Here is a 26,731-nt window from a genome sequence, read left to right on the forward strand (position 1 = left end):
GGAAAGGATAAAACTATAAACTGACTTGTTTCCATTTACCTCCCAGAATCAGCATACAGTGACAAAGTAGAGAGAAAGAGTCTGGGCGCCACAAACTTGGTACTTGTGCTAGAAATGTAGGTGCCTTTTCATTTGCCCAGCCGCCCAGCAGGGCTAGTTTAACAGCCAGGGTATCTTCTGGGACTCTTCCCCAAATCTTGCTCTACCACTGACTAGTTATGTGATCTTGGGCAAGTTTCTCAACCTTTCTGTGCCTTTGTTTCTTCACTTATAAATAAAGATAACAGAATTTGCTTCATAGAGTTAGTCTGAGGATTCAGTAAGTAGATACATGTAATCTTAGAACAATGCCTGGCACATAGTAAAACTCTATCTTTGCTATTGTTGTTTTTGTATAAGAATGGGACATATCAATTATATATATTACTGGTCTAGTAATTATATATACTTAGAATCCCTGATCAATAAAATAAATTATAATAGAAATTTTCATTCCTCATACACATTTGTAAACAAACATGTCTTGGGAAAGCCAAAGAAAAAAAAATCATACCTATATCCAAATATGTTATATTAAAACCTTGTTCCTTGGCAATTTCACTAAGCAGCTGGATGTAATCTGTATTTGGAATACTAAGGAGGCTTCTTTTCAGTAAGTTGATCTTTTCACCAGGAGAATTCCTCAAGGAATGCCAAGTACATCCTAAAGAATGTCCTACTACATTTGTCTGAAAAACAGAGATGAAGATTTAGACTCTTGACTAGGACTGGGTTCCAACACCAGTACCAGTATAATTAAAAGTACTTATTAAGCACTCACATTTAATATGTTATAAAGCATGTTTAAATGGATAACATTTGGTTAATTTTCCAATTTAAACAAGACATTAAAAAGTACACATTTAACAAGTACTACAAAATATGTTTTTAAGAAGCACTTGCAATAATATACTGAAAGTATTTTGTATTTTGTATAGTACAAATGTTTCTCAGTCGAGTTTTCTGATGGTCACATTAAGAGGTACAAGATATTTGGGAGCACCGTAAGTAAATCCATAAATAATTAAATCTGCCTAATGGAGCAATTTGCAGATTAAAATATAAAACAATTTTCATATCTTTGTTTTTTTTTTAATTAAATACCAATCACTATAACTGACAGCTATAAAACAGGAAAAAAATCTATAAAAAACCATGAAATGTGCAAGTTGGGTTTGAGGAACAAGTCAGTCAAATAAATGACAGGATGTCAAAAAGTGCTTAGACTTCTTTCCCAGAACCCAACTGAGTACTTTTTCCTTTTTCTTTCTGCTTTTCCTCTTTCCTTTATTCTCCCCTATATCCTTCAATTTTCATCTCTGTCCTTAGAATGCCTCATATTTCCATATTAGTTTATGGTTCTCAAATTGCTTTCATATGCCATAAATAAAAACAACTACTTTCTGAAGTAAGTAGGGTTACTACTCTTAATCTTATTTTATTAATGAGCATGACAGACGGGAGGCAATTTCCAAAAGATTTTAGAGATGGCATGATATGGAATTAAGTAATTTGTTAGATTTACCAAATAAAAATTTACATTATAGAAACTTTAAAATACTGCTTTAAAAAAAATTTAAAAACACTATTTACATGGTTAAAAAAATACATACATGCACTAAGAACAAATATATAATGAAGAGTACAGTCTCTCTTCCTTACCACCCATTCCCTGAAGACCTCTGTTCTATTTCTTAGATGTACTGTTAAACATTTTTCAGTATCTTCCCATAAATGTTCTATGCATATGTAAGCACACACAATCTTTTAAAGCAAGTGATAACTTACTCCTCTACATCTTGTTCATTTTTCTTTTATCAGTGCACATATATGCACTGTATTTACCTTATGAATCTCCAACTGTGAGCTTTAGGTTGTTTCTGGCTTCTTGCTTTTACTAGCAATAAACACTCTTTTGCACTTGAATGAGTTTCTCTGTAGAATTATTTCTAGAAGTGGAACTGCTAAGTCAAAGAACATGTAAACTTTTAATTTTGATAAACACTTTCAAACTGATTTCTGAACCAATTTATACTCCTACCAACTGTCTTGGAGGGGGCTTGTTTTCTCATACCCTCACTAATACCAGCTATTATCAAATTTTGTAGTTTTTGCCAATCTAAAAGGTGAAAATATTTTATCTTGCATGAATAAAGTTGAATATTTTTTCTTTTCTTTTTTTCCTTAATCGTTTGCATTTCTTCTACTGGGTTGTCTTTTTTTTTTGGTGAGACGGAGTCTCGCTCTGTTGCTCAGGCTGCAGTGCAGTGGTGCGATTCGGCTCACTGCAAACTCCGCCTCCCAGATTCATGCCATTCTCCTGCCTCAGCCTCTGGAGTAGCTGGGACTACAGGCACCCACCACCACGCCCGGCTAATTTTTTGTATTTTTAGTAGAGACGGGGTTTCACCATATTAGCCAGGATGGTCTCGATCTCCTGACCTTGTGATCCACCCGCCTTAGCTTCCCAAAGTGCTGGGATTACAGGCGTGAGCCACCGCGCCCGGCTGGGTTGTCTTTTTAACTGATGCATAAGAGCTTTTTAAATTTTCTAGTTTTTAAGAGTTAGGGTCTTGCTATGTGGCTTAACTCTCAAACTCTTGGGCTCTAGCAATCCTCCCACCTTAGCCTCCCCAGTAGCTGGGACTACAGACATGTGCTGCTGTGTGCAGATGTGTATAAAAGAGCTTTAAAGTTGGTACTGAAAACAGTTCCTTTATAGTTATATGTTGAAAATAATTTCTTCCCACTTTGTTTTTATTCTCTTGATTTACAGATTTTTTGCTGTGCAGTAGGTTTTATGTTGCCAGATTTATTAATCTTTTAACCATCTAGGTTTTAAGTTAAAATGCTTTCCCCATGCTAAGATTTTTAAAAAGAAAAACTCTTCCATGTTTCCTAATACTTATACTGTTTTAAATTTTTATGTTCAAATCTTTGATCCATCTGAAATTTATTTTGGTGTAAGGAATAAGGAAGCATCCTAAGTAGATGTCATACTCATAAACAAATATATATACAGCCCCCACCTAAAAGTGGATGTAAACCGTTTCTACATCATTATTGAATAATCCATCCTCTCACCCACTGATCTGAAATCTCACTGTTGCCATATACTATGGTCCTATGTGGATTAGCATCTACACCTGGATTCTCTGTTTGTTCCTCTGACTATTCCTGGCCCAGTACCTTGTCTGACAAGTACAGTTTTACAGTATGTTTTGTTCTCTGGTAAAGCAGCACACTCTTGCTCTCCCAACCCTTCCTTTTCAGTTTTCTTGGTTATTCTTGAGGGTTTTTTTCCAGATAAACTTCAATAAAGGTGTATGAAGGTCCAAAATGAACGCTGGTAGGTTTTGAGTGAGACCACATTACAGTTAAATATATTTACAATATTTTCTGCTCTATTCTTTAGTAGAGTTTTCCTCACATGGTCCTGCGCATTTCTTTTTAAGTTTATTTTCAGATATCCTATCCCTGTTTCTACAATTTAAATTGAGATCTTCTATATTCTAGTTATTATTTGTAAAGAAAACTATTGACTTTTTTCTAGTATATTTTTTCAGAATAGGATAGATTTTCTATTTTTCTACAAAATGTCCAATGTTACCAAGCTTCGTAAGTTTTGTCAAAGTGGATATACACATACAGCAAAAAATCAAATAGTACAGAAGTATAAAAGCAACAACCTCTGCCTTGCCCCTTCTCCACCTTCAGTCCCCTTCCCAGATACAATAATTTTTAGCTTTTTATTTTTAATTATTCTAGTTGTTACCTACATAACTCTAAGTAATATGGAAAAGCTATTGATTTTGTATATTAATTTCATAATCAGTTACCTTGATGAATTCTCTTATTATTTCTAGTAGTTTTTCTTTAGGGTTTTAAAGGGATACAATCATATCATTTGCAGTTAGTAACCATTTTATCTCCTCTTATTTCCAACTTCTTCCTGTTTTCTCTTGTCTAATTTGTTTTTAATTGGTAGGTACTTCTAGAACAAAGTTAAATAAAAGTGGTGTTGGTGGGCATCCTTATTTCTGATATTAATGGGAATGAGTACAATGTGTAAATATTTAACCATGATTTTCGTTTTTTTCAAAGTTTTTATCAGTAATGATTGCTGAGTTTTATCAAAAATTTTTGTCATTGGCCGGGCGCGGTGGCTCATGCCTGTAATCCCAGCACTTTGGGAGGCCGAGGCGGGCGGATCACGAGGTCAGGAGATCGAGACCATCCTGGCTAACACGGTGAAACCCCGTCTCTACTAAAAAATGCAAAAAATTAGCCGGGCGAGGCGGCAGGCGCCTGTAGTCCCAGCTACTCGGGAGGCTGAGGCAGGAGAATGGCGTGAACCCGGGAGGCGGAGCTTGCAGTGAGCCGAGATCGCGCCACTGCACTCCAGCCTGGGCGACTAAGCGAGACTCTGTCTCAAAAAAAAAAAAAAGAAAAAAAAAAAAAAGAAAAAAAAAAATTTTTGTCATCCATTGAGAGGATTATATATTACTCTTTAACACATTAATGTGGTTAAAGTAACCAACTTACTAACCTTGAAATAGTCTTGCATTAGTTAAATAAACCCTACTTGTCAATGTTTTATTATTATTTTAATGTTGAACTGAACATTTTACAAAGGTTTTACCATTTTACCATAAGGCATATTGATCTATAATTTTTTTTTCTGTTGAACTTACTATTGTCAGGTTTTGGTGTTTGTATTATGTTGGTTTTGGAGAATAAATTTAAAAGTTTCCTTTATGTTATCTATACATTGCCTGAAAAGAGTTTAAATAGCATTGGAAATGATCTCTTCTTTGAAGATTTGACCAATTTCACCTGTAAACCTATCTGTGCTTTGTACTTTTGGTGATATTGTTGATCCAAATTCCAAAAGCAGTAAATGCGGTGTTAATTTTTCTATTAAAAAAGTAGAATCAAATTATATTACTCATTTGTATATAGTCTTTGATTTTTTTTCTAAAGAATGAGGCCTTATTTTATCATAAGCTCAGTGAAGAAGTTGCTATAGTTGTACTTTTTTATTTCCCACCTAATACACTACTCTCAGATAATGTATTACATGACAACACCTATCTATGAATATCAGAATCTGAAGTTATATATCGTGTGTAGGTCTCAATCTCTTAAGCTCTGTATTTATTTGTTCAGCTACTCGATGCATTCACTTAGCTATTCCATAAGCTATTCTACAAGCACTTCAAATTCAATACATTTAGTTCATTATCTGCTCCCCTCTTGCTATTGCCAAGCTTAAAATAGTAATTTCCTCCCTTTCCCTTGCTTCCTACATCCAATCAATTACCATGCCACTTTACCTCCGTTTTCTAAATAACTTTAAAATCTACCCATCTCTCTCCATTTTCCCAGCCACTACCTTAGTTCAAGCTGTCATGTCTCATGTGTCTTCTATAACAGCACTCTTGCAGGTCTCTTTGATCCTAATTTCACTCACTCACCATAATGCAGCCAAGTGATCTCCTTCTAATGTTTAGACTAGATCCTGTCCTTCCCAGATTAAAATTCTTTAATGACTTTGTACTACCCTTGGGATAAAGTTCACTTTCTTTATATAGGGGTCCCTTTAAGATTTAATCCCTCCTTACTTTGCTGGCTTCATTGAGACTCCCTTCCTCCAACACTATGCTCTACACACAACAAATCACTTAGGGCTCCTAGACTGCATACGATGTTTCACTCCTGGCCTTTGCACACGCTTTTTCTTCTCTCTGGAATTCCTTTCCCCCATTCTAGACCTACAGGTCTTGGCTTAGACATTACTTCTTCCTGGAATCTGTCTCCAAACCTGTTTTGGTTGGATGCTTTCTTCTGTGTTCCCACATCACACTCTGTAAGGACTCGTCTATAGAGTTCCTTCCTCTCTTTCAGTAGTCTATAAACTCCTTAGAGGCAGGGACTGCTTATCCACTGCAACCCAGTACCCAACGCAACAATTAGCACATAGTATGAGCTCACTAAATGTTTGCTGAGTGAATGAATGAACAAAGGGATGGAAATGCGCTGTCACTTTGAAGGCAAAAATGGTACTACTGGCCTATTATCTTTACATCCCATCCTATTATTCTGAATTTGACTGTGTCTCCCAAGCTCTCTTACCTAATTGCCTTTGTGATCCTGACTCACAAACAGGAAGCAGCTAAAAATGGGGTAGTGTATAACTGAATAATGAAGAGATTTCTAAAAATCACAACTCTGAAGTAGCCATACAATAAGAAATCAAGGAAAGTTTCCTACAGCAAGAAATGCTTAATGACATTAACATCATAGCTGTCAACATTACTCACTAAAGAAATGTGGTTCTCTGGAGAAATATTACTAAATTTGGCAAGAAATTTCTCAGCAGCATTCCTTTTGGCTTGCTTTTTTGATGCCCCCTTTCCTGAACAAAGAAAAAGAAATGGTAGATTTAGAAAAGAAATTAGTGTCCACAGAGGATGATCAAACTGTATAAAGTATTGTATTTAATCAGAGAACCTCATGGTTTTTATTATATGCTAGACTATGTTCTTACTGACCTGGTATCTTTGTTTGTTGTGTTATTTCTTTTGTATAGCTATTAATTCTTTTTTTTTTTTTTTTTGAGATGGAGTCTTGCTCTGTCGCCCAGGCTGAAGTGCAGTGGTGCAATCTTGGCTCACTGCAACCTCCGCCTCCTGGGTTCAAGCAATTCTCCTGCTTCAGCCCCTCCAAGTAGCTGGGATTACAGGTGCCTGCCACCACACCTGGCTAATTTTTTATATTTAGCACAGACAGGGTTCTGCCATGTTGGCCAGGCTGGTCTCGAACTCCTGACTTCAGACGATCGGCCCACCTCAGCCTCCCAAAGGGCTGGGATTATAGGTGTGAGCCACTGTGCCTGGCCTGTATAGTTACTAATTCTTACACTTTTGAAGGCATTTGTTTTAAGTTTTTAATAGTTATGCTTTCTGTTTTTCTATAATAATTGTATTTTCCTATGTCTAGCATTACTGAACCACATTTGGTTTAATTCTGACCAATTATTCATATTTATTAAAATACATCTGAATTATAACTCCTCTCTCTCAATGTCTATTTCCTGCTTGTGATCTTCTCTAAACTGACAATTATATGGAATTCCTTTAAACAGGAATAAGAAAGGCACAGGGGATGCTGGAGTTGAAAGATACCACAAATATCTATCTCCATGTTTTTGTTTTATAGATTAAAAAACTGAGGTACAGAGAGATTAAGTAATTTGCTTAACTTTGCAAATCAAGGACTGCATCAAAAATGGAAGTTGAGGTTCCTGCTTTTGACCTGGTGCTTTCTGTAATAGCCCACACTACCTCCCAAAGGCACACAGTTTCTTATTACTTGAAACTATTATCTAGTTAAGGTAAAATCCCATTTTAAGCCACTTTAAAAAATGACAAAAACATGCCAGAGAAGTTAACAGGAATTCTCACTAGTACTTTCTAAAGTGACAGTGTTTCTTACAGTTTATATCCTTTATAACATAGGAGTTGCTACAATTAAGAAAGATAATTTTCATTTTTATCTCACTGCAATTATTTGCCATCTAGTCTCTTATTAATCATATCATTTTCAAGGGTAATCTTCCTCTAGTCCTATTTTCTAGATAGAATAGCTGTTAAATAAAATCCAAGAGATTTACTATAGCTTTGTCTCCAAAATGAGTTTTTTTTAAGTCACTAATTTATCAATGAAGACTGTTTAAAGTACAGAGCCAATAGTTTCTATTAATAATCTCTGATTTTTAAAAATATCAAATTAAGACTAAGTATCTTAAGCCAAATATTTATACTTAAGTTCAGCCTCAGAAAGTCAGAGACTATAAAAGAGGAGTGTATCAACTTTTCTGCATAGAAATACTGGAAAACATTACGACAGAAATTTCTATAGTCATTCATCATCTGAAAATATTTCAAATGCCTTTAATTGTAAGAAATAAGTACCAGTTTCCATAAATGACTCTAGCCTGCAAATTGTGGTATATTCTCTCTTATGAGCAGGTCCTCCCTCCTGGGAAAGGGTATATTCAGGAAGTCTCCAGCCATGATGAATAGCCAATTCCTATAAAATCAAGATGAGGCTTTAATAGTAATTTTATGCAATGGCTCAATCACATAAGTATTTTCTTAATTTTGATCCCATTTCTATGTATATGTTTGAAAAGAATAGTGATTTTCTGCAACGGAAAAAAGAGGGAAGACCCTCTATTTCTCAGAGACATTCCTGCATTTTATATCTTTATATCCCAATACCAAAACTGAATCAGTTTTCTGCTATGAATGGTGTTCTTGAATTAAACCATAGTGAGCTGGTATGAGACTTCAACTAGAAAAACAGGCTACTACAGCCCTCTTTGGGAACACCAGAGGAGACCATCTACAGGTTTCACTGCCATCAGTTCCTAAAGTCCCTCCCCTCCTAGCTATAGACTTCCAAACCCACAGCTGGCCAAGAACACATGAGTAGGGACAGCAAACAACAGACTTGGATGAGGTGGGGGACATAAGGTGAAGAAAACTATAGAAAAGCTCATAGTGCTGGAAAAGGAGACCAAAGGACTGGCTGAATAATGGGGAGGGGAATGGCCTAACAGAGCACATGAATAGTCTGCAAGGATATTCTGCATATAGAAATTCAAAGCTGAATATGTGTGCATGTGTGAGTGTGTGTAGATATAATTTTTTTTTTTTTTCGGTAGAATAAGCAAATAAGCAGACTCCTTTTCTTGAGTTACGTTCACTGATTTGATTTAGGCTCTTTATAAAGTCTTCTGTCTCAACAGAAGTAGAAAGAGATTTGTCACAAGAGTAGCAAGAACTATTCTTAAAGTATAAAACACTCTACCCATGTGCACTGAGGGCCTACTGATCTTAAATGAGAATTCTATAAGCCAAAGGCAAATACTGTATATGGAATAATTTCAAGTTAGCTCTATAAATCTAATGATCGTAAGTTGGAAAACAAAATATATCACTATCTTGTCTTTAAAATATTAATTCCTTGTGTTAGCCCCTCTGATATTACAAACTTATTATATATTTCATCAGTAGGCAAAGAACTGTACAACTTACCTGTAATGAACCAATAGGATTAAGCTGGTTCTTTGGTTGCTTGGAAGGGTCAGGCATTAAGGGATCAGGAACTGCAAAGCTAAACATTTTTTAAAAGTGTTATAAAACAAAATAATTTCCCCCAAATTATGAAATAAATGACAAGCATTTTCTAATTAACTCTCTATGTCTTTGCTCTTGTCATTCCTTCTACATGGAATGCCCTTTTCTCAGGCCTCTTCTGTGGGAATCTGATCTATCTGTCATCCAAGATATATCTCAAATGACACTTTCTCCAAGAAGCCTATCCTTTTACCCCAGTGGTTTATAATCTCTCCCTTCTTTGAAACATTATAACACATGGTTTAATCCTTTCTTGAGGAAATTGTTTTACCATAAATTATATACTCTTACAAATACATATAATTTGTCCATCCTTCACCATACCTCTCCCCTATCCTTGAGGTAGGGCCTGTGTATCACTTACCTACATAAGCTTTGTGGCGTTTTGTACGTAATAGGCATGTCATAAAAAAATATTTAAAGAATACTCTATTACAACTATGCAAAAAATAGAAGAGTAATAATGATCCAGAAAATTGAACCTGGCAATGTGAACAATACAGATTATTTATAAACATTGTTTTTTCATCCAGAGAACTATGAAGAGAGATCTGTTTGATCTATCATCTGCTCAGTGCTGGGATAATCCTCTAAGATTTACATGTATCCTGCATAAAATAGATGGCTTAGATGAATTTGGTTTTAGCATGTGGGGATTATGATTAGGGAAAAAGAGAACGACCTCTTCTAGGGAGTTGGGAATTACTAGTTACTTGGCAGGTCAGTGCTTAAAACTGAATAAGCGGCATTTCAAGGTTACTACCACCTAGGCAACTGGAGTCATTTTACCATGACAAGTGAGGTTTAGTTATTGCCACTTCCTCAAGGTTTTTTTTTTTTTTTTTCTCCAACTGCGAGAACTTCAAGCTTTACATAGGCTGATGAGATATGAGTATTCACTTACAATGCTGCATGCCGAAGCTACCCAAATAATTGTGATGGAGAAGTGAGAAAGTCTCTGTATTAAGTCAGGCCACTTTAGGCCTGATTACAGCTTAGTAATTCCCATTTTATCTGTCAAGAAGCACAAATATAGTAAAGTTTGTTAGCTTTTTTTGCTGACAAAGTGAAGTGCCCAGGTGCAGAAGGGACACTCCATACCCCTCATTTCTACAAGTGTACTTACTGGTTGGGTTCACCTTCAGGCTATACAGAAACAGCATGGCCATCACCAGTGGGGGAGAACCCAATACCTGCCATGTCATTTGGCATGTCTTTTGTTTGTTTGGAGACAGAGTCTTGCTCTGTTGCCCAGGCTGGAGTGCAATGGTGCAATCTCAGCTCACTGCAACCTCTGCCTACTGGGTTCAAGGGATTCTTGTGTCTCAGCCTCCCAAGTAGCTGGGATTACAGGAGCATGCCACCACACTTGGTTAATTTTTTGTATTTTTAGTAGAGATGGAGTTTCACCATGTTGGCCAGGCTGGTCTCGAACACCTGACTCAAGTGATCTGCCCATCTTGGCCTTCCAAAGTGCCAGGATTACAGATGTGAGACACCACGCCTGGCCTTTTCTTTGAGACTGGGTTTCACAGGCTAGAGTTCAGTGGCGTAATCTCGGCTTACTGCAATCTCTGCCTCCCAGGTTCAAGCGATTCTTGTGCCTCAGCCATCCAAGTAGCTGGGATTACAGGCGCCTGCCACCATGCCTGGCTAATTTTTGTATTTTTAGTAGAGATGGGTTTTGCCATGTTGGCCAGGCTGGTCTTGAACTCCTGGCCTCAAGTGATCCACCCACCTCAGCCTCCCAAAGTCCTGGGATTACAGGCGTGAACCACCCCGCCCAGCCTGGCATAGATCAATTATAATGCATGACCCTAGAGAATGAAGCATCATCTTGTGAAATGCAAGGCTTATCTTGGGCAGCTGCTTATCTAGAGGGTTGCCGTGTCACTGGTTAGTTCTTAACTACCCAAACGGTTTAGAATGATTTACAAAAAGAGAGGAATACTACATGAGAACCTAACTACACCCCTAATCCAAAAGCCTTTCTATGACTAGGAACAAAAAACCCATCCCAAATTCCCTGGGTCTCTACTGTCAGCTATAAGCAGATTACACCAGATCGTACTTCAGGCTAATGTAAGTGCATGCACAAGAAGAATTTGAAAGTATGCCAAGCTCCAGAGTACGCCCAGTGGACACTACTATAATAGTGAGATGCTCCAGGACCAATATTCTATCCAGAAACACCTAGAGTAGTAAAAAATCTTACTTTGGAAAGATATGTCAAGAATATCCCACTTAACATTATCTTCTTTTGGTATATATTATATAATAAAAGAAAACCTCTGCCTGCTTCTTCAAAATTATAATTCCTAAAAGAGTACTTTTAGTGGATCTTTCTCCATCTCACACTTTGTTGTCTTCAATGTAGAAATAATCAGTCTAAATACAAAATGTTAATATTAATATTTGCAAGAAGCACTGATTTTCTACTGTTGCACCCCATGTAAAAAAAAAAAAAAACAAAACAGTAAAGCCTAATTCATGAGCGCCTTCATTTAACAGCTAACTGCTGGATTTGATTCAATAAAGTTTTCTTCCATGGATAAGTCTTCATAAGGAAATATAATTAGAGAGGTAGGATGCTAACAACTGTTCACTTTGTTGCTTTTGTAAGCATGTTGAAATTTTTAATCTTACCTCAGCCATGAAATTTTTGAGCTGCTGAATACAAAGAAATTTAGCTCACCAAATACTTGCATTGGCTTTCAAAATGTTTATGGCAGCCTCTGCAGCTCTATGTTTCGCCAGCTTCTTACTTGTACCTTCACCTGAATTAAGATTTAAAAAAAGAAGTCTTTATCCCCTACAAAAATGTGCAGCTTACAGAGATGTTTTCAAAACACAAAACAAAGTCACTATAGATTTTACATACACATACTAGGTAATAAAAATATACACTACATGTGGTTACACACTAATAAAATACTTACCAGGTGAAAAATATTTCAAAAAATAACTTTTAAAGTTCTATATATTTAATTCTATGCATACCTGCATAAAAATCCTTATTTCTACATTATATATGTTTATTACATAACAGGGTAATAAAGTAGACCATGTCACACCTCTGAAGAAATGCAGCTTAGTATTTCACTCTTCCTTTATTCCTGGAGGGGAAATTCTTCTGCAGCAAGAAGTTTCTTTTAAAGGAACCATTTACAGCAGAATTGTTTGATAGCAAAATGTGCATAATTTTATTCGAATAGCCTGTCCTATAATGTATCAAACAAACACATAGCAGTCATGATTATGTGTTGGGTACAACAGGAAAGTGTTTTATGAAGTAAGGTGACAGCTTGTTATGTATCTTCTGGACAGTCTGTATCTTCTGCATGGGTAGCTAAGTTGGGACCGGAGATAAGATTGATGTCTAATTTCAGTAAGCAATCGCAATGGCAAATGATAAATTCAATCTTTTTCCTTTTAAGTTCAAACTCCCATACCCTCATGGGATAAGTTTTAAGTGTGGCCCTCAAGTGTGAGAAGATACACAAACCACATATTTATGTGCTAACAGAGGTATTAGGGATATAGCATATAGGGGCCCTGCCCTCAAGAGCCAACAGCCTGGTGTGGGATTTTTGTCTGTTAATAGGCACCTGAAATATGGAATGGGATATGTTACAACAAGCCTAAGTGCAGGCTGTAGGGGAGCACATAAAAGCAGCGGTTCTCCGACTCTTTGTAAGGATTCAGAAAGGTTTCATGAAGGAAGAGATAACTAAATGGAGACCTAAATGATGAGTAACAGCTAATAAAGTGAAGAGAGATGGGGGAGTAGGAAGAGCATTCTAGGCAGAGAAAAAGAGCACCTGCAAAGGCTCAAAGGCAACATACAGCACAGTGTTCTCAAGAATTCCAAGTAGTTGGCTTTGGCCAAAGTGTAAGAGCTTTTTTTTTTTTTTTTTTTTTTTTTTTTTTTTTTTTTGTATTTTTCAGTAGAGACGGGGTTTCACCAGGTTAGCCAGGATGGTCTCGATCTCCTGACCTCGTGATCCGCCCGTCTCGGCCTCCCAAAGTGCTGGGATTACAGGCTTGAGCCACCGCGCCCGGCAGTGTAAGAGCTTTTTTAAAGTGTAAGAAGCAAGGCTGTAAGTCATGTTAAGAAACATGGTATTGTGCTGGGCTCAGTGGCTCACACCTATAATCCTAGCCCTTTGGGAGGCTGAGGCGGGTGGATCGCCTAAGGTCAGGAGTTCGAGACTAGCCTGGCCAACATGGCGAAACCCCGTCTCTACTACAAATACAAAAATTAGCCGGGCGTGGTGGCAGGCACCTGTGATCCCAGCTATTCAGGAGGCTGAGCCAGGAGAATCGCTTGAACCCAGGGGGCAGAGGTTGCAGTGAGCCGAGATTGTGCCACTTCATTCAAGCCTGGGTGTAAGAGTGGAACTCTGTCTCGGAAACAAACAAACAAAAAACATGTGTTTATCCACAGGGTTACAGGGAAACCACTGAATGGATTTTGAGAAGAGGAAGACATATGAATGCTAGAAAGAATACTGGTTGTTAAGGGTGGGTGAGGTGGCTCACGCCTGTAATCCCAACACTTTAAGAGGCTGAGGTGGGAAGATTGTTTGACGCCAAGAGTTCAAGACCAGCCTAGGCAATGCAGTGAGACCTCGTCTCTATTAAAAATCAGAAAAATTAGCTGGGCATGCTGGTGTGCACCTGTAGTCCCAGCTATTCGGGAGGCTGAGGCAGGAGGATTGCTCCAGTCCAGGAGATTGAGGCTGCAGTGAGCTATGATCATGCCACTGTACTCCTCGACAGAATGGGACCGTCTCAAAAAAAAAAAAAGAATGAACACTGGATGTCACGTGACAAAAGGACATCACAAGACTAGAAGGTAAACATGTAGCTACAAGAATGCAGCTACAATCCAAGTGAGAGATGATGGTCGCCTAGGCAGTGGCAATGGCCAGGAGAGAGAAGCAGACAGATTCAGTGGCTATTTAGTGGATTATTAAACTCCAACGGATGGAGTTTAATAACAGACTGGACAAGAGGGAGGGAGAGGGGAAGTAGTTAGGAAGACAAAACCCACATTTCTACTGAACTAAGTGATTGTGGAGCCTTTACAGAGAAAGGGAATGCAGGAAGAATGGGTTTGAGGGAAAAGATGGATTCAGTTAGGGACAATGAGAGGCTTGAGGGGCCTCTGTGTCATCCAAGCAAAGATGCTCAGCAAGCATAGACTGATACGCTATTCTGTAACTGGGCTTGGGATGTAGACAGACATTTCAGAATTATTAGCCTTTAGATAGTATCGGAAGCCATGGAGGCAGATAAGCTTGCACAGGAAGCCATGGTAGTGTGAGAAGAGGGCGTAGGCAGAACGGTTGCCATAGGTTGTTAATTTGGGGTCTAAAACACATCGAGAGGGAAAAAGCCTCCTTTTTCTTGAATTCTTCCTGATCATCTAGAAATAGACTAGCTAAAGTAAGTAATGCAGTGTTGACTCTATGGTTCCCATGGGGACCCTTCCGGCCAGCACCTACAATCTAACTGCCTCACACAAAAAGTTTTAAACTTTTCTTAAAGTGGCGTCAATTAAAATAAAGGACTCCAAACTTCCAGGGACACAAACAAATGCTGCCGTCAGATTTACCAGATGGCAGAACTTGAGCCTTCCTACTAAATTTTTTTCTTGGCATCCTTCCAAATTAAATTTAGCATCCAATGTTTTACGTTTGCAATTAAATAGATACATAAGAAAAATAATGTCCACATTTACAAATGAGCAACTTTAGTTATCATTTGCTCAAGCTCACAGACCAAAAGAAAGCATGAACTTTAAAATTTCATTGCTATGTGACTTCACTGCTACAGGCATGTTACTTATCTCTCTGAACCTGTTTCTTCTTGTTTAAAAAGTGGATAATACACAAAATATCTGTTACGTTTCAAAAACTAGAAGTTATTATGCAATATAATGTATGAGGACCTTCTCCCCTTCCTCATTTTGTTTGGATACAGAATCAGAAGTGGTACAATGGACCTAAAGTGCCAAATGAGTCCATAAAGAGAGAAGAGACGCGCAGAAAATTCTGGGGTCATGCCTGCTGGTATCTGCTATAATCTATGAAACTTCACAGTACCTAGGGACCCAGCTATGATTGCTCCAAGAACCTTTCCTGTTTCCCTTTAATTCTTAGAAGAACCCTAGGAGGATCATGGGGTATGAAAAGAGTCGTGCAGGATGGCTGGGTAACTTTTTAGTTTCTGAGCTTCTTTGGTATCTGGGGAAGAGAAAATTAGGAAGAGAATCAGATGAAGCTGAAAAGCCCTAACGATCTGAGATGAGAGGTCTCAGTTTCAGAACCTGTTCCTCACAGCTGTCTGGCAAAAAGAGCACTTTTCCGAACTGAAAAGCAACACCAAGTATTGACTGCCAACCCACTCGGTCATCCAGGTTAACTGTGTATACAGACCTGTGCAGGTTATGTCACCAACGGTTACTCTGAAGGTGAATGTGGGCACATGTATTTGCACATCAGATCTTTCACATTCATAAACTGGGATGTTCTTGGTCTTCATGCCGTATTCGTGTAATACCTGAATCGGTGTTTTCCCTGGCTTAGCTGTTATCATCTTCCCCAAACTGCAAAAACCAGAAAAAGGTGTGCTTTGCATGCCAAATTGGAGACTGAAGCAGAAGCGTACAGAGGCCAGTTTTGACCGCCACCGACGGTGACGAGGGAGGAGCGGAGTTCCCCGGAGGCCAGGGCCATTGCTGGAGAGGCTGGGGCGCACCTGTCTTCCGGCCCCGCTGCGGCAGTCACCCCGCAGGGGCAGGCGGGGTGAGCGAGGTCTTTAGAGAGAGAACTTGAATGCGGGTAGGAGACAGTCTCAACAGAACAGGGCTGGTAGCAGCGCCGCAGCCTCTCAGGACAAACCTGACGATCTCTTCCCCGGCGCGGCAACCGCGCACCACCTCCATCGCCCAGCGCGCCGCCTGGGGCCACGAGAGGGGCGGGGCCCGGCCGCAGACCCCAACCCTCGCAACCGAGAGGGCGGGGCCGAGCGCCCACAGCCGCGGAGGCGTGGGCGCCAGGCAGGGCTTTACCCAGAATGCCTCTGGAGGGCCGGCTCCCCGCGCCCCGGTCTCGCCGCCCAACGCTCCCGGCCCTGGGGCCCCGACTGCCCGCACGCTGACCTGAAGGTCCCACTGTCCTCGCGCTCCAGCGGCGGGGCCTCGGCGCGGTGCCTGCTCTGGGACATGGCGAGAAGGGACGGTTCAGCGGGTGGAGGAAGAGCGGTGCGGAGCGACGTGCTAGCTCCCCGGGTCGCTGGTCCCCAGGAGGAGCTCCAGCGCCGCCGCCGCCTCCGACTCCCCCTCCTCCTGCTTGCGTTCCTCTAGCGAGGGGGCGGGAAGGGCGGGGGCGGAGCCTTGGTGCCGTAGCTCCGGCTACGCCCCCTCGCTGCCCCTCTGCGGGCCTCCGTCCCGGCCCAGCCCCGCCTCTGTCCCCTCCAGGGTCCGCCTCCTTCCCGCCCGTCTCCGCCCCGCTCCCGCCTGGGCACAGGCATTGGGCTCCCGGGGTTCTGAGCGGCCGCCTCTGCCGGCCCTGACCAGCCTGCAGTAACTGGCCCTCAGGCCGTAGTTCTTTGTCCTTTGGAGGAGGCCGTTTCTTTCCCGGAGAGAGGGATTAGAGGGATTGTCCGGCGTGGGTCTAGGGTCGTTGAGGCCTGAAGTTAACCCTTTGAGGGGAGGACGGATTGGGGGCTGTGTCACTTTAAGAAAAAGATTTGAAAATTCGGAAGGCAGAATTCCAGGGAGTCTCCCGGGCCTGGTTCTGAAGCTTGAGACCCCGGATATATACGCTCCAGGGGGCTGCGGTGGGCTCTTCGGGTCCCCGAGCCCGGTGTTTAGGAACACGCGGGGACGTCCAAACACCCCCTCCTTTCCCGCCAGGCGGGCTCCTTTGTCTTCTGGGCTTTCGTCGCGAGACGGAACGCTGGGTCAGTGCATCCCAGCAAAACGTTAGGAGTAAACGAAGGCCTTTCTGGGGACCTGTGTAGTCGGTTGTAATGGCGTTTGCCTGGGATGCAGCACCTTTGGTGGGCCATTGGATGTCGTGTCGCTTCTCCAGGGGCTTGCTAGGCACTAGCTGAAATGCCGTCCTGTGCTTACGCGGTGTTATGGAAGATTGCTTTGCACGATGCTCTTCGTACGAAAGGATATTATTAAAAGTGATTTATGGCCGGGCGCGGTGGCTCACGCCTGTATTCCCAGCACTTCGGGAGGCCGAGGCGGGCGGATCGCCTGAGCTCAGGAGTTCGAGACCAGCCTGGACAACATGGTGAAACCCTGTCTCTACTAAAAATACAAAAATTAGCCGGGCGTGATGGCATGCGCCTGTAATTCCAGCTACTCGGGAGGCTGAGGCAGGAGAATCGCTTGAACCCGGGAGGCGGATGTTGCAGTGAGCCGAGATAGTGCCACTTCGCTCCAGCCTGGGCGACAGAGTCAGACTCCATCTCAAAAAAAAAAAAAAAAAAAAAGTGGTTTGTTATTTTGTTAGCATGTGAGCCCTGGATGCTTGAAAGCAAGTGAAAGATGTTCCGAATCTAATCAAATTATATCATTTGATGCTTTAATTAGAGCCTATTCTCTCTTCTTCTCCATCTATATATGTATGTATATAGATTACTATCCATCACTGTTTTAATGGATATCTTATTGGAAGGGCTACATAGTCACTATTTCAAAATATATGAACTCCGCGTAACACCTATGCCAAAACATTTCAGCACTCAGGTAAAGTTCATTTTTAGCCACAAAATCACTTAAAAACAGGCCAGAACTTTATATAGATAGCTCTTATTACTATCCCAGTAGCTGGGATAATAATGAAACAAAAAGATGCAGCAGGACTCCATTTCAAAGGGATAGAGTCTGTGTGTCCAACTTCAGAGTAAGAAACCACTAGTTAATAGTTTATATAGTTAGTTACATGTAATGTGGCTTTATTTTTTTTATAAAGATCTGCATGTAATTGTTTATATCTGTGAATTCATATTTAATATTAAACACAGTTTTGTAAACATGTAAGATGGAAAATGAATGAAATGCTCTATCAATGAACTGTATGCCATGAAGATTCAAAACAGCACTTTCGTGTTGCCAAAATTCCAGTGTGTACTTGTGAAGGAATTCCCTTTGGACTAGGTCCACTGTAGATTGTATCTGGGACTATTGTTAGTGCCTAAATTGCATTGCTTCCCACAGCGCTATATACTTCCCTTAAAATTGGCCCATTGCCAGTGGCAAATCGCTATCTACTGTGATCCTTATCATAGACATTGGTCATATTTTTATGTTATTAGTTTTCTGTGTATATTTTAGTGCTATAGCCTGCCATTCCAAATTAAACATGCTCTTAGCATATCGTTTTACATTGTTGATCTATAATTCATTACCTGAGCACATGAGCGGAGGCAGTGAATTATACAGTGGTAAACTACTTGGTGAAACCATGCTTTGTATTTTTAAGATGTATAATTATATTTAAAAACAAGCAATGCTTAATTTTGTGCCTGATTTTCGTCTTTAAAAATGGATTTATCTGGGGGTTGCAGTTGATGACATTTTGATTTTAATATGTTTGCTGCTGCTACCAAGAGCTTTGTCAAGCAAGTTGGAGATGGAGGGAGATTAGTTCCTGTTCCAAGCCTCAGTGAAGCTGACAAATATCAACCTCTAAGTCTGGTGGTAAAAAAGAAGCGATGCTTTCTGTTTCCTAGATATAAATTTACTTCAACACCTTTTACACTGAAAGATATTCTCCTAGGAGACAGAGAAATTTCAGCTGGTAAGTTTAAATGTTTGGGAGTGCCAACTCATTCGTCTGTATTATTGGTAACGTAAACATAGGTCATATATGCTACTTACATTAGTAATACACATTTTCAATGATTAAAGCAACTTTTATTATGATGGTAGTATAATAATGTTATTAAGATTAACAATGCCAAAAGTTTGTATAATCTCAAAATCTCTTATTGGTCAAATAATTTTCAAATCTATCAATTATTTTATAAATTGTTTTAATCAGATCAACTGAGACTATGACATATTTCTTCATCTATAAAATGGGGTATTATTTGGGCTTACCTATCTTATATGGTCAAATGAGATGAAAGTAATTTGTATTTATTTTTTACAATGCAATTATTACAATTGGTAAACTGAAATGTATTTGAAGGGTAGGTTATTTAATAAACTGATATTTTAATGAGTTACTGCTTATAAACGCTTATTTTTTCTTTGAATTGCCCAGTGGATCTTGATGCTTAAGAAGTTCTGTTGGCTGAATAGAAAATTTGAGTTCCTTTTAAGAATTCTGGCTATGTGTTTCTTTTTGTTGTAAGATTAATTGAATTACTACTTTAAATCTTGGTGAGTAATGTTGCCTTTCTCTAACATTTGGGTAATTGAGTCTTCAATTGTAAATTAACGTGTTACTATATATAATCTACATAAGATAAATTAAAGACATTTTAAAAATACTACATTTCTTCTTGTAAAGGTATTTCATCTTATCAATTACTGAATTATGAAGATGAATCCGATGTTTCACTCTATGGAAGGCGAGGGAACCATATTGTAAATGACGTTGGGATTAATGTTGCTGGATCAGATTCCATTGCAGTGAAAGCTTCGTTTGGTATAGTAACCAAACATGAAGTGGAAGTATCAACACTACTCAAAGAAATTACTACACGGTCAGTATAATAATCCTAATATATTTCAGTGTTTTCATTAACTACTTTAGCTATATAAACTTCATTACAAAGAATGCTTAAAACATTGAGGTTGTATTTTACTAGTGTAATTTGCTAGGTATATTTGAAATACATTAGTGGTATATCCAAACTTTGAATTAGGATAGATATCAAAAATCACTTGGTTTAAGTCAGAGACCTCAGGGCCCCAGATCAAGGAGCTAACTGACGAAGACACAGAGAGGCTGCAGCTAGAGATTGACCAGAAAAAGGATGCAGAGAATCATGAGGCCCAGCTCAAGAATGGCAGCCGTGACTCCCCAGGAAAGCAGGAGACTGAGGAAGATGAGGAGGAGGAAGAGAGAAGGAGAAAGGAAAACTGAAGCCCAACCTAGGCAACGGGGCAGACCTGCCCAATTACCGCTGGACCCAGACGCTGTCGGAGCTGGACCTGGCAGTCCCTTTCCGTGTGAATTTCCGGCTGAAAGGGAAGGACGTGGTGGTAGACATGCTGCGGTGGCACCTCCGGATGGGGCTCAAGGGGCAGCCAGCGATCATCTATGGGGAGCTCTACAATGAAGTGAAGGTGGAGGAGAGCTCGTGGCTCATTGAGGACGGCAAGGTGGTGACTCTGCATCTGGAGAAGATCAATAAGACGGAGTGGTGGAGCCGCTTGATGTCCAGTGACCTTGAGATCAATACCAAGAATATTAACCCTGAGAATTCCAGGCTGTCAGACCTGGACAGTGAGACTCGCAGCATGGTGGAAAGGATGGTGTATGACCAGAGACAGAAGTCCATGGGGCTGCAAACCTCAGACGAACAGAAGAAACAGGAGATTCTGAAGAAGTTCATTGATCAGCATCCAGAGATGTATTTTTGCAAGGCTAAATTCAACTAGCCCCTGTTTTTTCCTCCCTGAACTCTTGGAGCTGAGCTGCAACCACCCAGCTTTCTTTCCCACTCTTCTCTGGGACTTGTGGGCCTCAGGGCTTGGGGCAGGCATGGGACTGGCCCAGGCACACAGGTCCCAGGGCATCAGGGGAAAGGCTGGAGCTTGGGGTCTTGTCCTCCCCAGTTGGTCTACTGTTACACGTTAAAACGATTTGCCCAGCTTAAAAAAAAAAAGTCACTTGGCTTAAACAAAACTTAATTGTTCCACAAAATTACTTTGGCTCTACACACATTTGCTAAATTATTAGATTTAAATAATAGAGGAATCTGTCTGCAACAAATAGAGCCCCCCTCAAAAGACTTTCAACAGATGGAGTGAAACATTGTGTATAAGCATGTTTTAAGAAAACAGATAGGAGAGACAAATTATTACATTTCTTTTGGGTGTATTTTCTGACTATTAGGATTGCCTTGATTTACTATTAGGTGAACTATGAATGAATAACACATGACAGCAAAAAATGTACTTGATTATGTGTAATTAGATGTTACAGAGTCTTGTGAATGTATCTTCTTTATTTTAGAAAAATTAACTTTGACCACAGCTTGATACGTCAGTCAAGGAGCAGCAGAAAGGCAGTATTGTGTGTGGTCATGGAGAGCATCCGAACCACACGACAGTGCTCACTGTCTGTGCATGCTGGAATTCGAGGGGAAGCAATGCGGGTAAACCACACTCGTTGGGCTTCTCTTACTAACTAAAGTGTTGCCATGGGAATTTTTTTAAGTATTGAATTTCTCGTCAGACTTGTGTATTTTGTCAAATGTTCTGATGAAAGAGCTGCAGTTGTATGGGATTTTGCACAGCAATGTCTATTCTAGAGTATGAAAAAAAAAAAGAAATGTTGGGGTTCTAAACATGTGTAATATAATGCAAAAACAGTAATCCTTATGAAATTACATGCATACTGGAGTCCCTCAAATTACTATTTAAGTGTTGTTTTAAGAATAAAAATTGAGTGAGTTGAACTGATTTTAAGTGGTATAGTTTTTGGCTGGGCACAGTGGCTCACGCCTGTAACCCTAGCATTTTGGAAGGCCGAGGTGGGCGGATCACTTGCAGTCAGGAGTTGGAGATCAAGTTGGGTAACATAGAGAAACCCCATCTCTACTGAAAATACAAAAATTAGCCAGGTGTGGTGGTGCACCCCTGTAATCCCAGCCACTCAGGGAAGGTGAGGCACAAGAATCGCTTAAACCTAGGAGGTGGAGGTTGCAGTGAGCCGAGATCGTGCCACTGCACTCCAACCTGGGTGGCAGAGTGAGATTCCGTCTCAAACAAAACAAAACAAGACAAAAACCCCAACCAAAAAAAAAAAAAAAAAAAAGTGTAACATAATGCAAAAACAGTAATCCTTGTGAAATTACATGCATAATGGAGTCCCTCATATTACTATTTAAGTGCTGTTTTAGGAATAAAAATTGAGTGCTTAAGCTGAGTTGTTTTTTAAGTGATAGCGTTTTTACACTTTGAATTTTTAAAAGCTGAATTTATATTTTTATATTCAGATAGTTTTTCAAAGTTAATATTATCAATGGCCATACATGCTTTATTCAAGGTTAGTTAAATCCTTTAAAAAATATTAGCTGCAAGGTGCAGTGGATCATGCCTGTAATCCCAGTGTTTAGGAAGACTGAGATAGAAAGACAGTTTGGGCCAGGAGTTCAAGACCAACCTGAGCAAAATAATGAGACCTTGTCTTTACAAAAAATAAAAGAATTAGCTGGGCGTGGTGGCACACACCTATAGTCCTGAGGCAGGGGGCTGCCTGTGGGGGTTTGGGTCATTGTCTTTTAGAATTTGGGAGCCTTTGAAAAGCCGTGGGCCCTCCCACCGCTATTGTGCTGGGGAAGATGTAGCAGCCTCTTCTCCAAACCACCCCTTTGCCTTCAGACTTCTCTGGGGCCAGCAACCACCCAACTAGGGACCTAGGGCCAAGGGCTCAGCTGATGACCATGGGCTCCGTGTCCAACCAGCAGTTTGCAGGTTCGAGCTCAGGACTTAGCGGGGACACCTTAGGATGCAGGAGCGGCCAGGAGTTCAAGGTTACAGTAAGCTATGATTGTGCCACTGCCCTCCAGACTGGGTGACAGAGAGAGAGCCTGTCTCTGAAACAATAAAAAGAATTAGAAAATTATCTGTGTTTAATTTTCAGCTCAATTATGATATTGTTTATCTTTGTCATTCAGTGACACCTAATAATGACTTGATTGGATTAAAACTCTGGAGGACTTTGGAATGGTAGACAGGCTAGGCTGAAAACTTAAACTCTAGCACTGCTTTCTAAGATTTCCTGTTGGAAAAAAAGGCTTCTACTCCAGAGCATTATGGTTGTGGTAGCACTAATCATGGGCTGTAATACCAAAGTAAGTGAAAAGTGCAGAGGTATTTCCTAATATAGACCAGGAGTTTCTGTTGGACCAATTGGATCTCTGCTATAAAAAATGGTTTAATTCAAGCAGAATAATTCTTTACTTGGGAATTTTTTGTTTTGTTTGGTAGGATTTTATGAGATGTTTTGTTTCTCCAAAAAGCTATCCTTACGTGTTATAATACTTAATAATGTTATATATTTATTCAATATAGTTTCACTTTATGGATGAACAGAATCCCAAGGGAAGGGACAAAGCTATTGTTTTCCCAGCACATACAACCATAGCTTTCAGTGTTTTTGAACTCTTCATATACCTGGATGGTGCCTTTGGTGAGTTAAGGGTCTGCATGAAATACAAATGACTATATTTTTAAGGAGCATTCAACAGGGCATGGGCTCTCTCTCTCTCTCTCTCTCTCTCTCTCTCTTTCTTCTCGTGTCTAACAATTATAGAAGATGCTGTCAGCACTGTCAATCTTATGCTTGGGCAAAATAGCTGAGAAAGGTCTTCCCTTCCCTGCTTCCCCATTCCACTTTTCTGCTTCTTGGTGAAGGTTGTGAACTCTCCACTACCCCATTTAAAATTATAAATAAGAGCTAAAATGCCATCTACTGACAAAGTATTCCTTAGCTTACATGGGGAGATAATAAATGACTTTCTTATAGGTAGTTTTTGGTGGTGGCAAACAGAGGAGTAGGTAGATAGTAGGATGCCTGAAGTGTTAGGATTCCCAAACCAGGACATCTAAAGACAGCTTTTCTTACTTCAGTTTTACTTATCATAACAAGCTTCCCCTTGCACTCTTCCTAAAAAATAACTTTAAAAGGTAAAAATACTTCCTCCAAAATTGTCACCTTGTATAATACCTAAGTGCAGCTCACTTTAGGTCTCTACATTTCACAGGTCTTTAAGGTCTGTTGGCCAACTGGAACAAGCCCAGGTGTAGCCCAAAGGATCAGGAAAGGGAGTCCCCTAGCCATGGTAATTTACAAATGTTTTTAGACCTGTTTTTGTTCATTTCTGCAATTTTGTAGGAGGAGGGAATAGGGAGTCCAGAAACAAAACAAAACTACATGTTAAGTAAATTGTTTTTTTAAAAAATATTTTTAATTTTGTGGCTATATAGTAGAGAGATATATATTTATTTATATATGGAGTACATGAGGCATTTTGATACAGGTATACAGTGCAATAATGATCACATCATGGAAAATGGGGTATCCATCCCCTCAAGCATTTATCATTTGTGTTACAAACAATTCAATTATACTCTTTTAGTTATTTAGTTATTTAAAAATGTACAAATTCTTTTAGTTATTTAAAAATGTACAAGTTCTCAGTCTAAGATGGAGAAAAAACTGTACAATTACATTGTTTTGACTATAGTCACCCTATTACGCTTCCAAATACTAGGTCTTATTAAGTAAATTTTAAGTTTTTACAGTTTTATTGATGGTTGGGAGGAATGTAAATGGACTGATATATCCCCAAGAATTTAAAATATACATATAATTTGGACTTCCACTTCTAGGAATTTATCCTACAGATATATTTACACATATATGAAATGATATGAATGCAAGTATGTTCAGTCCTCAATAACAAGAGATTGGAAACAACTTTAAGGAGACTGAATAATGGTGCATCCTTACAAGAGAATACTCTGAAGCCAATAAGAATATAATACTTTTAATGGATATTTTTAAAGAGCTGAGTATAATATGTAACTATTTGGGCATAAATAATTTTATACACATACATGTATACATACATCTTTCTTTATGCTTGTAAAATATATAGAGTATTTCTGGAGTATGAGCCCCTGAGGTAGAAGACTGTGGCTGGATACAGGGTGGACCAGAGACTTATTTGTCGCTGTATCTCCTTTTTGTATGAATTTTGTACCATGTGAATGTTACCTTTTCCAAAAGTATGTAAAAGTTAACTTTTTAAAAAATACAATGAATGGTTTGTACCAGAATTCATCACCCCATCAAACAATAAAACATGAATTATTCAAGTTATAACATCTTCTAACAATTTTTTTTGTAGACCTTTGTGTCACTTCAGTGTCAAAAGGAGGATTTGAAAGGGAAGAAACGGCAACATTTGCACTGCTGTACAGGTTGAGAAATATCCTATTTGAAAGAAGTATGTCCATTGTGAATGTCTTTTTTTTCTTTCCTGGCTTAATGCATGAGGTTTTCTATTCAGTAATCCCATCTGTTAAGGAAAAATTTGAATTTAAAAGCCTGGCTGGTACAGTGGCTCATGCCTATAATCCCAGCACTTTGGGAGGCCAGGGCAGGCAGATTGCTAGTGCTCAGAAGTTTGAAACCAGCTTGGGCAATGTGACAAAACCCCATCTGTACAAAGAATACAAAAGAAAAAAAATTAGTTGGTTGTGGTGGTGTGCATCTGTAGTCCCCGCTACTTGAGAGGCTGAGGTAGGAGGATCACTTGAGCCCGAGAGGCGGAGGTTGTAGTAAGTGGAGATTGCGCCACTGCCCTCTAGCTTGGGTGATAGAGCCAGAAAAAAGAAAAAAGAAAAGCCAAATTATTTCATGACTAGTGGATTCACATATTTATTAATGCTATTTGCATTATGTATTTTTCATTTTCACTTCTAATACATTTCTGTTCTGTTTTTGTCCTTTTAGATAGAAGAGTAATGGATGTAATTTCTCGTTCACAGCTTTACTTGGATGATCTTTTTTCTGACTACTATGACAAACCTCTCAGCATGACTGATATTTCACTCAAAGAAGGGACCCATATTCGAGTTAACTTACTTAATCACAACATTCCCAAAGGGCCGTGCATACTCTGTGGAATGGGGAACTTCAAAAGGGAGACAGTTTATGGGTGCTTTCAGTGTTCTGTTGATGGTCAGAAGTATGTGAGACTTCATGCAGTTCCTTGTTTTGATATTTGGCACAAGAGGATGAAATAAAATGAAAAATGAATATACCATGTTGGTGTTGTAGGTGCGGTTGTGCCACAAACCTTCCCTAAATTATCTAGGTTTGCTTTGATGAGTTAAATTAAAATGAGAAAAACAGAAAGAAATTAACCTGTCTGGGTATCATTTTCCCTATCTATAAAGTAGTGATGATGACAGTAGTGTCTGTTTCTTAAGTTGTCATAAAAATTAATAACACTGTTTATATCAAAAAAGATTTACATGTAACATTCAGAATAGAGATGTTCTTTCATAATCTTGCCAGTCACTTTAGAATCATTTTTGGGATGTAGTCTATCATTTTAGATAACTTTTTTTTTTGTTTTTTAAGACAGAGCCTTGTTCTGTTGCCCAGGCTGGAGTACAGTGGCACGATCTTGCCTCACTGCAACCTTTGCCTCCTGGGTTCAAGCAATTCTCTGCCTCAGCCTCCTGAGTAGCTGGGATTACTGGCGCC

At 39.5% G+C, this 26,731-nt stretch overlaps 2 protein-coding genes and 1 pseudogene across 9 annotated transcripts in view; 2 read left to right on the forward strand and 1 right to left on the reverse strand.

Annotated features, from left to right (window-relative positions):
• PRKRA (protein activator of interferon induced protein kinase EIF2AK2) overlaps positions 1-16,688 on the reverse strand; it is a 20,873-nt gene extending 4,185 nt beyond the window's left edge. Inside the window, exons 1-8 of one of the 3 annotated variants that reach the window (XM_025404293.1) lie at positions 16,414-16,688; positions 15,689-15,858; positions 11,941-12,022; positions 10,150-10,259; positions 9,144-9,222; positions 8,016-8,133; positions 6,363-6,457; positions 554-728 (exon numbers count right to left, since the gene is read on the reverse strand). In XM_025404293.1, the coding sequence (XP_025260078.1) occupies positions 554-728; positions 6,363-6,457; positions 8,016-8,133; positions 9,144-9,200 (445 nt within the window). In that variant the 5' untranslated portion in view covers positions 9,201-9,222; positions 10,150-10,259; positions 11,941-12,022; positions 15,689-15,858; positions 16,414-16,688. Of the gene's footprint in view, positions 1-553; positions 729-6,362; positions 6,458-8,015; positions 8,134-9,143; positions 9,223-10,149; positions 10,260-11,940; positions 12,023-15,688; positions 15,859-16,010 lie in introns of all 3 variants that reach the window. The other 2 variants (XM_025404292.1, XM_025404291.1) reach the window with 2 other exon arrangements.
• On the forward strand, positions 16,343-26,601 carry PJVK (pejvakin). Of its 5 annotated transcripts, none has more exons than XM_025404294.1 (7): positions 16,343-16,515; positions 18,880-19,069; positions 19,787-19,982; positions 21,461-21,602; positions 23,524-23,641; positions 25,365-25,463; positions 25,973-26,371. In XM_025404294.1, exons 1-7 carry the CDS (start codon positions 16,477-16,479, stop codon positions 26,263-26,265), a joined length of 1,077 nt encoding a protein of 358 aa, XP_025260079.1. In that variant the 5' UTR covers positions 16,343-16,476; the 3' UTR covers positions 26,266-26,371. The 5 variants fall into 5 exon arrangements, with proteins under 5 accessions (XP_025260079.1, XP_025260080.1, XP_025260082.1 ...); XM_025404295.1 differs by lacking the exon at positions 16,343-16,515 and adding an exon at positions 16,883-17,315; XM_025404297.1 differs by lacking the exon at positions 16,343-16,515 and adding an exon at positions 16,883-17,216 and having other exon boundaries at positions 18,837-19,069.
• Positions 20,056-21,098, forward strand: LOC112636413 (annotated as a pseudogene). Its single transcript, XR_003122178.1, has 2 exons — positions 20,056-20,088; positions 20,174-21,098. The product of XR_003122178.1 is annotated as a nuclear migration protein nudC pseudogene (transcript).
• Positions 26,602-26,731: the final 130 nt, after the last annotated feature.

Source organism: Theropithecus gelada, chromosome 12 (assembly GCF_003255815.1).
Source record: "Theropithecus gelada isolate Dixy chromosome 12, Tgel_1.0, whole genome shotgun sequence".
In the NCBI taxonomy this organism is placed as follows: Eukaryota; Metazoa; Chordata; class Mammalia; order Primates; family Cercopithecidae; genus Theropithecus; species Theropithecus gelada.

Coding starts and splice junctions, on each gene's coding strand:
- PJVK (XM_025404294.1), top strand. CDS start 16,477: ATGGCGAGAAGGGACGGTTCAGCGGGTGGAGGAAGAGCG. Junction 16,516..18,879: donor CAGCGGGTGGAGGAAGAGCG/GTGCGGAGCGAC, acceptor GCTGCTACCAAG/AGCTTTGTCAAGCAAGTTGG. Junction 25,464..25,972: donor AAATATCCTATTTGAAAGAA/GTATGTCCATTG, acceptor TTGTCCTTTTAG/ATAGAAGAGTAATGGATGTA.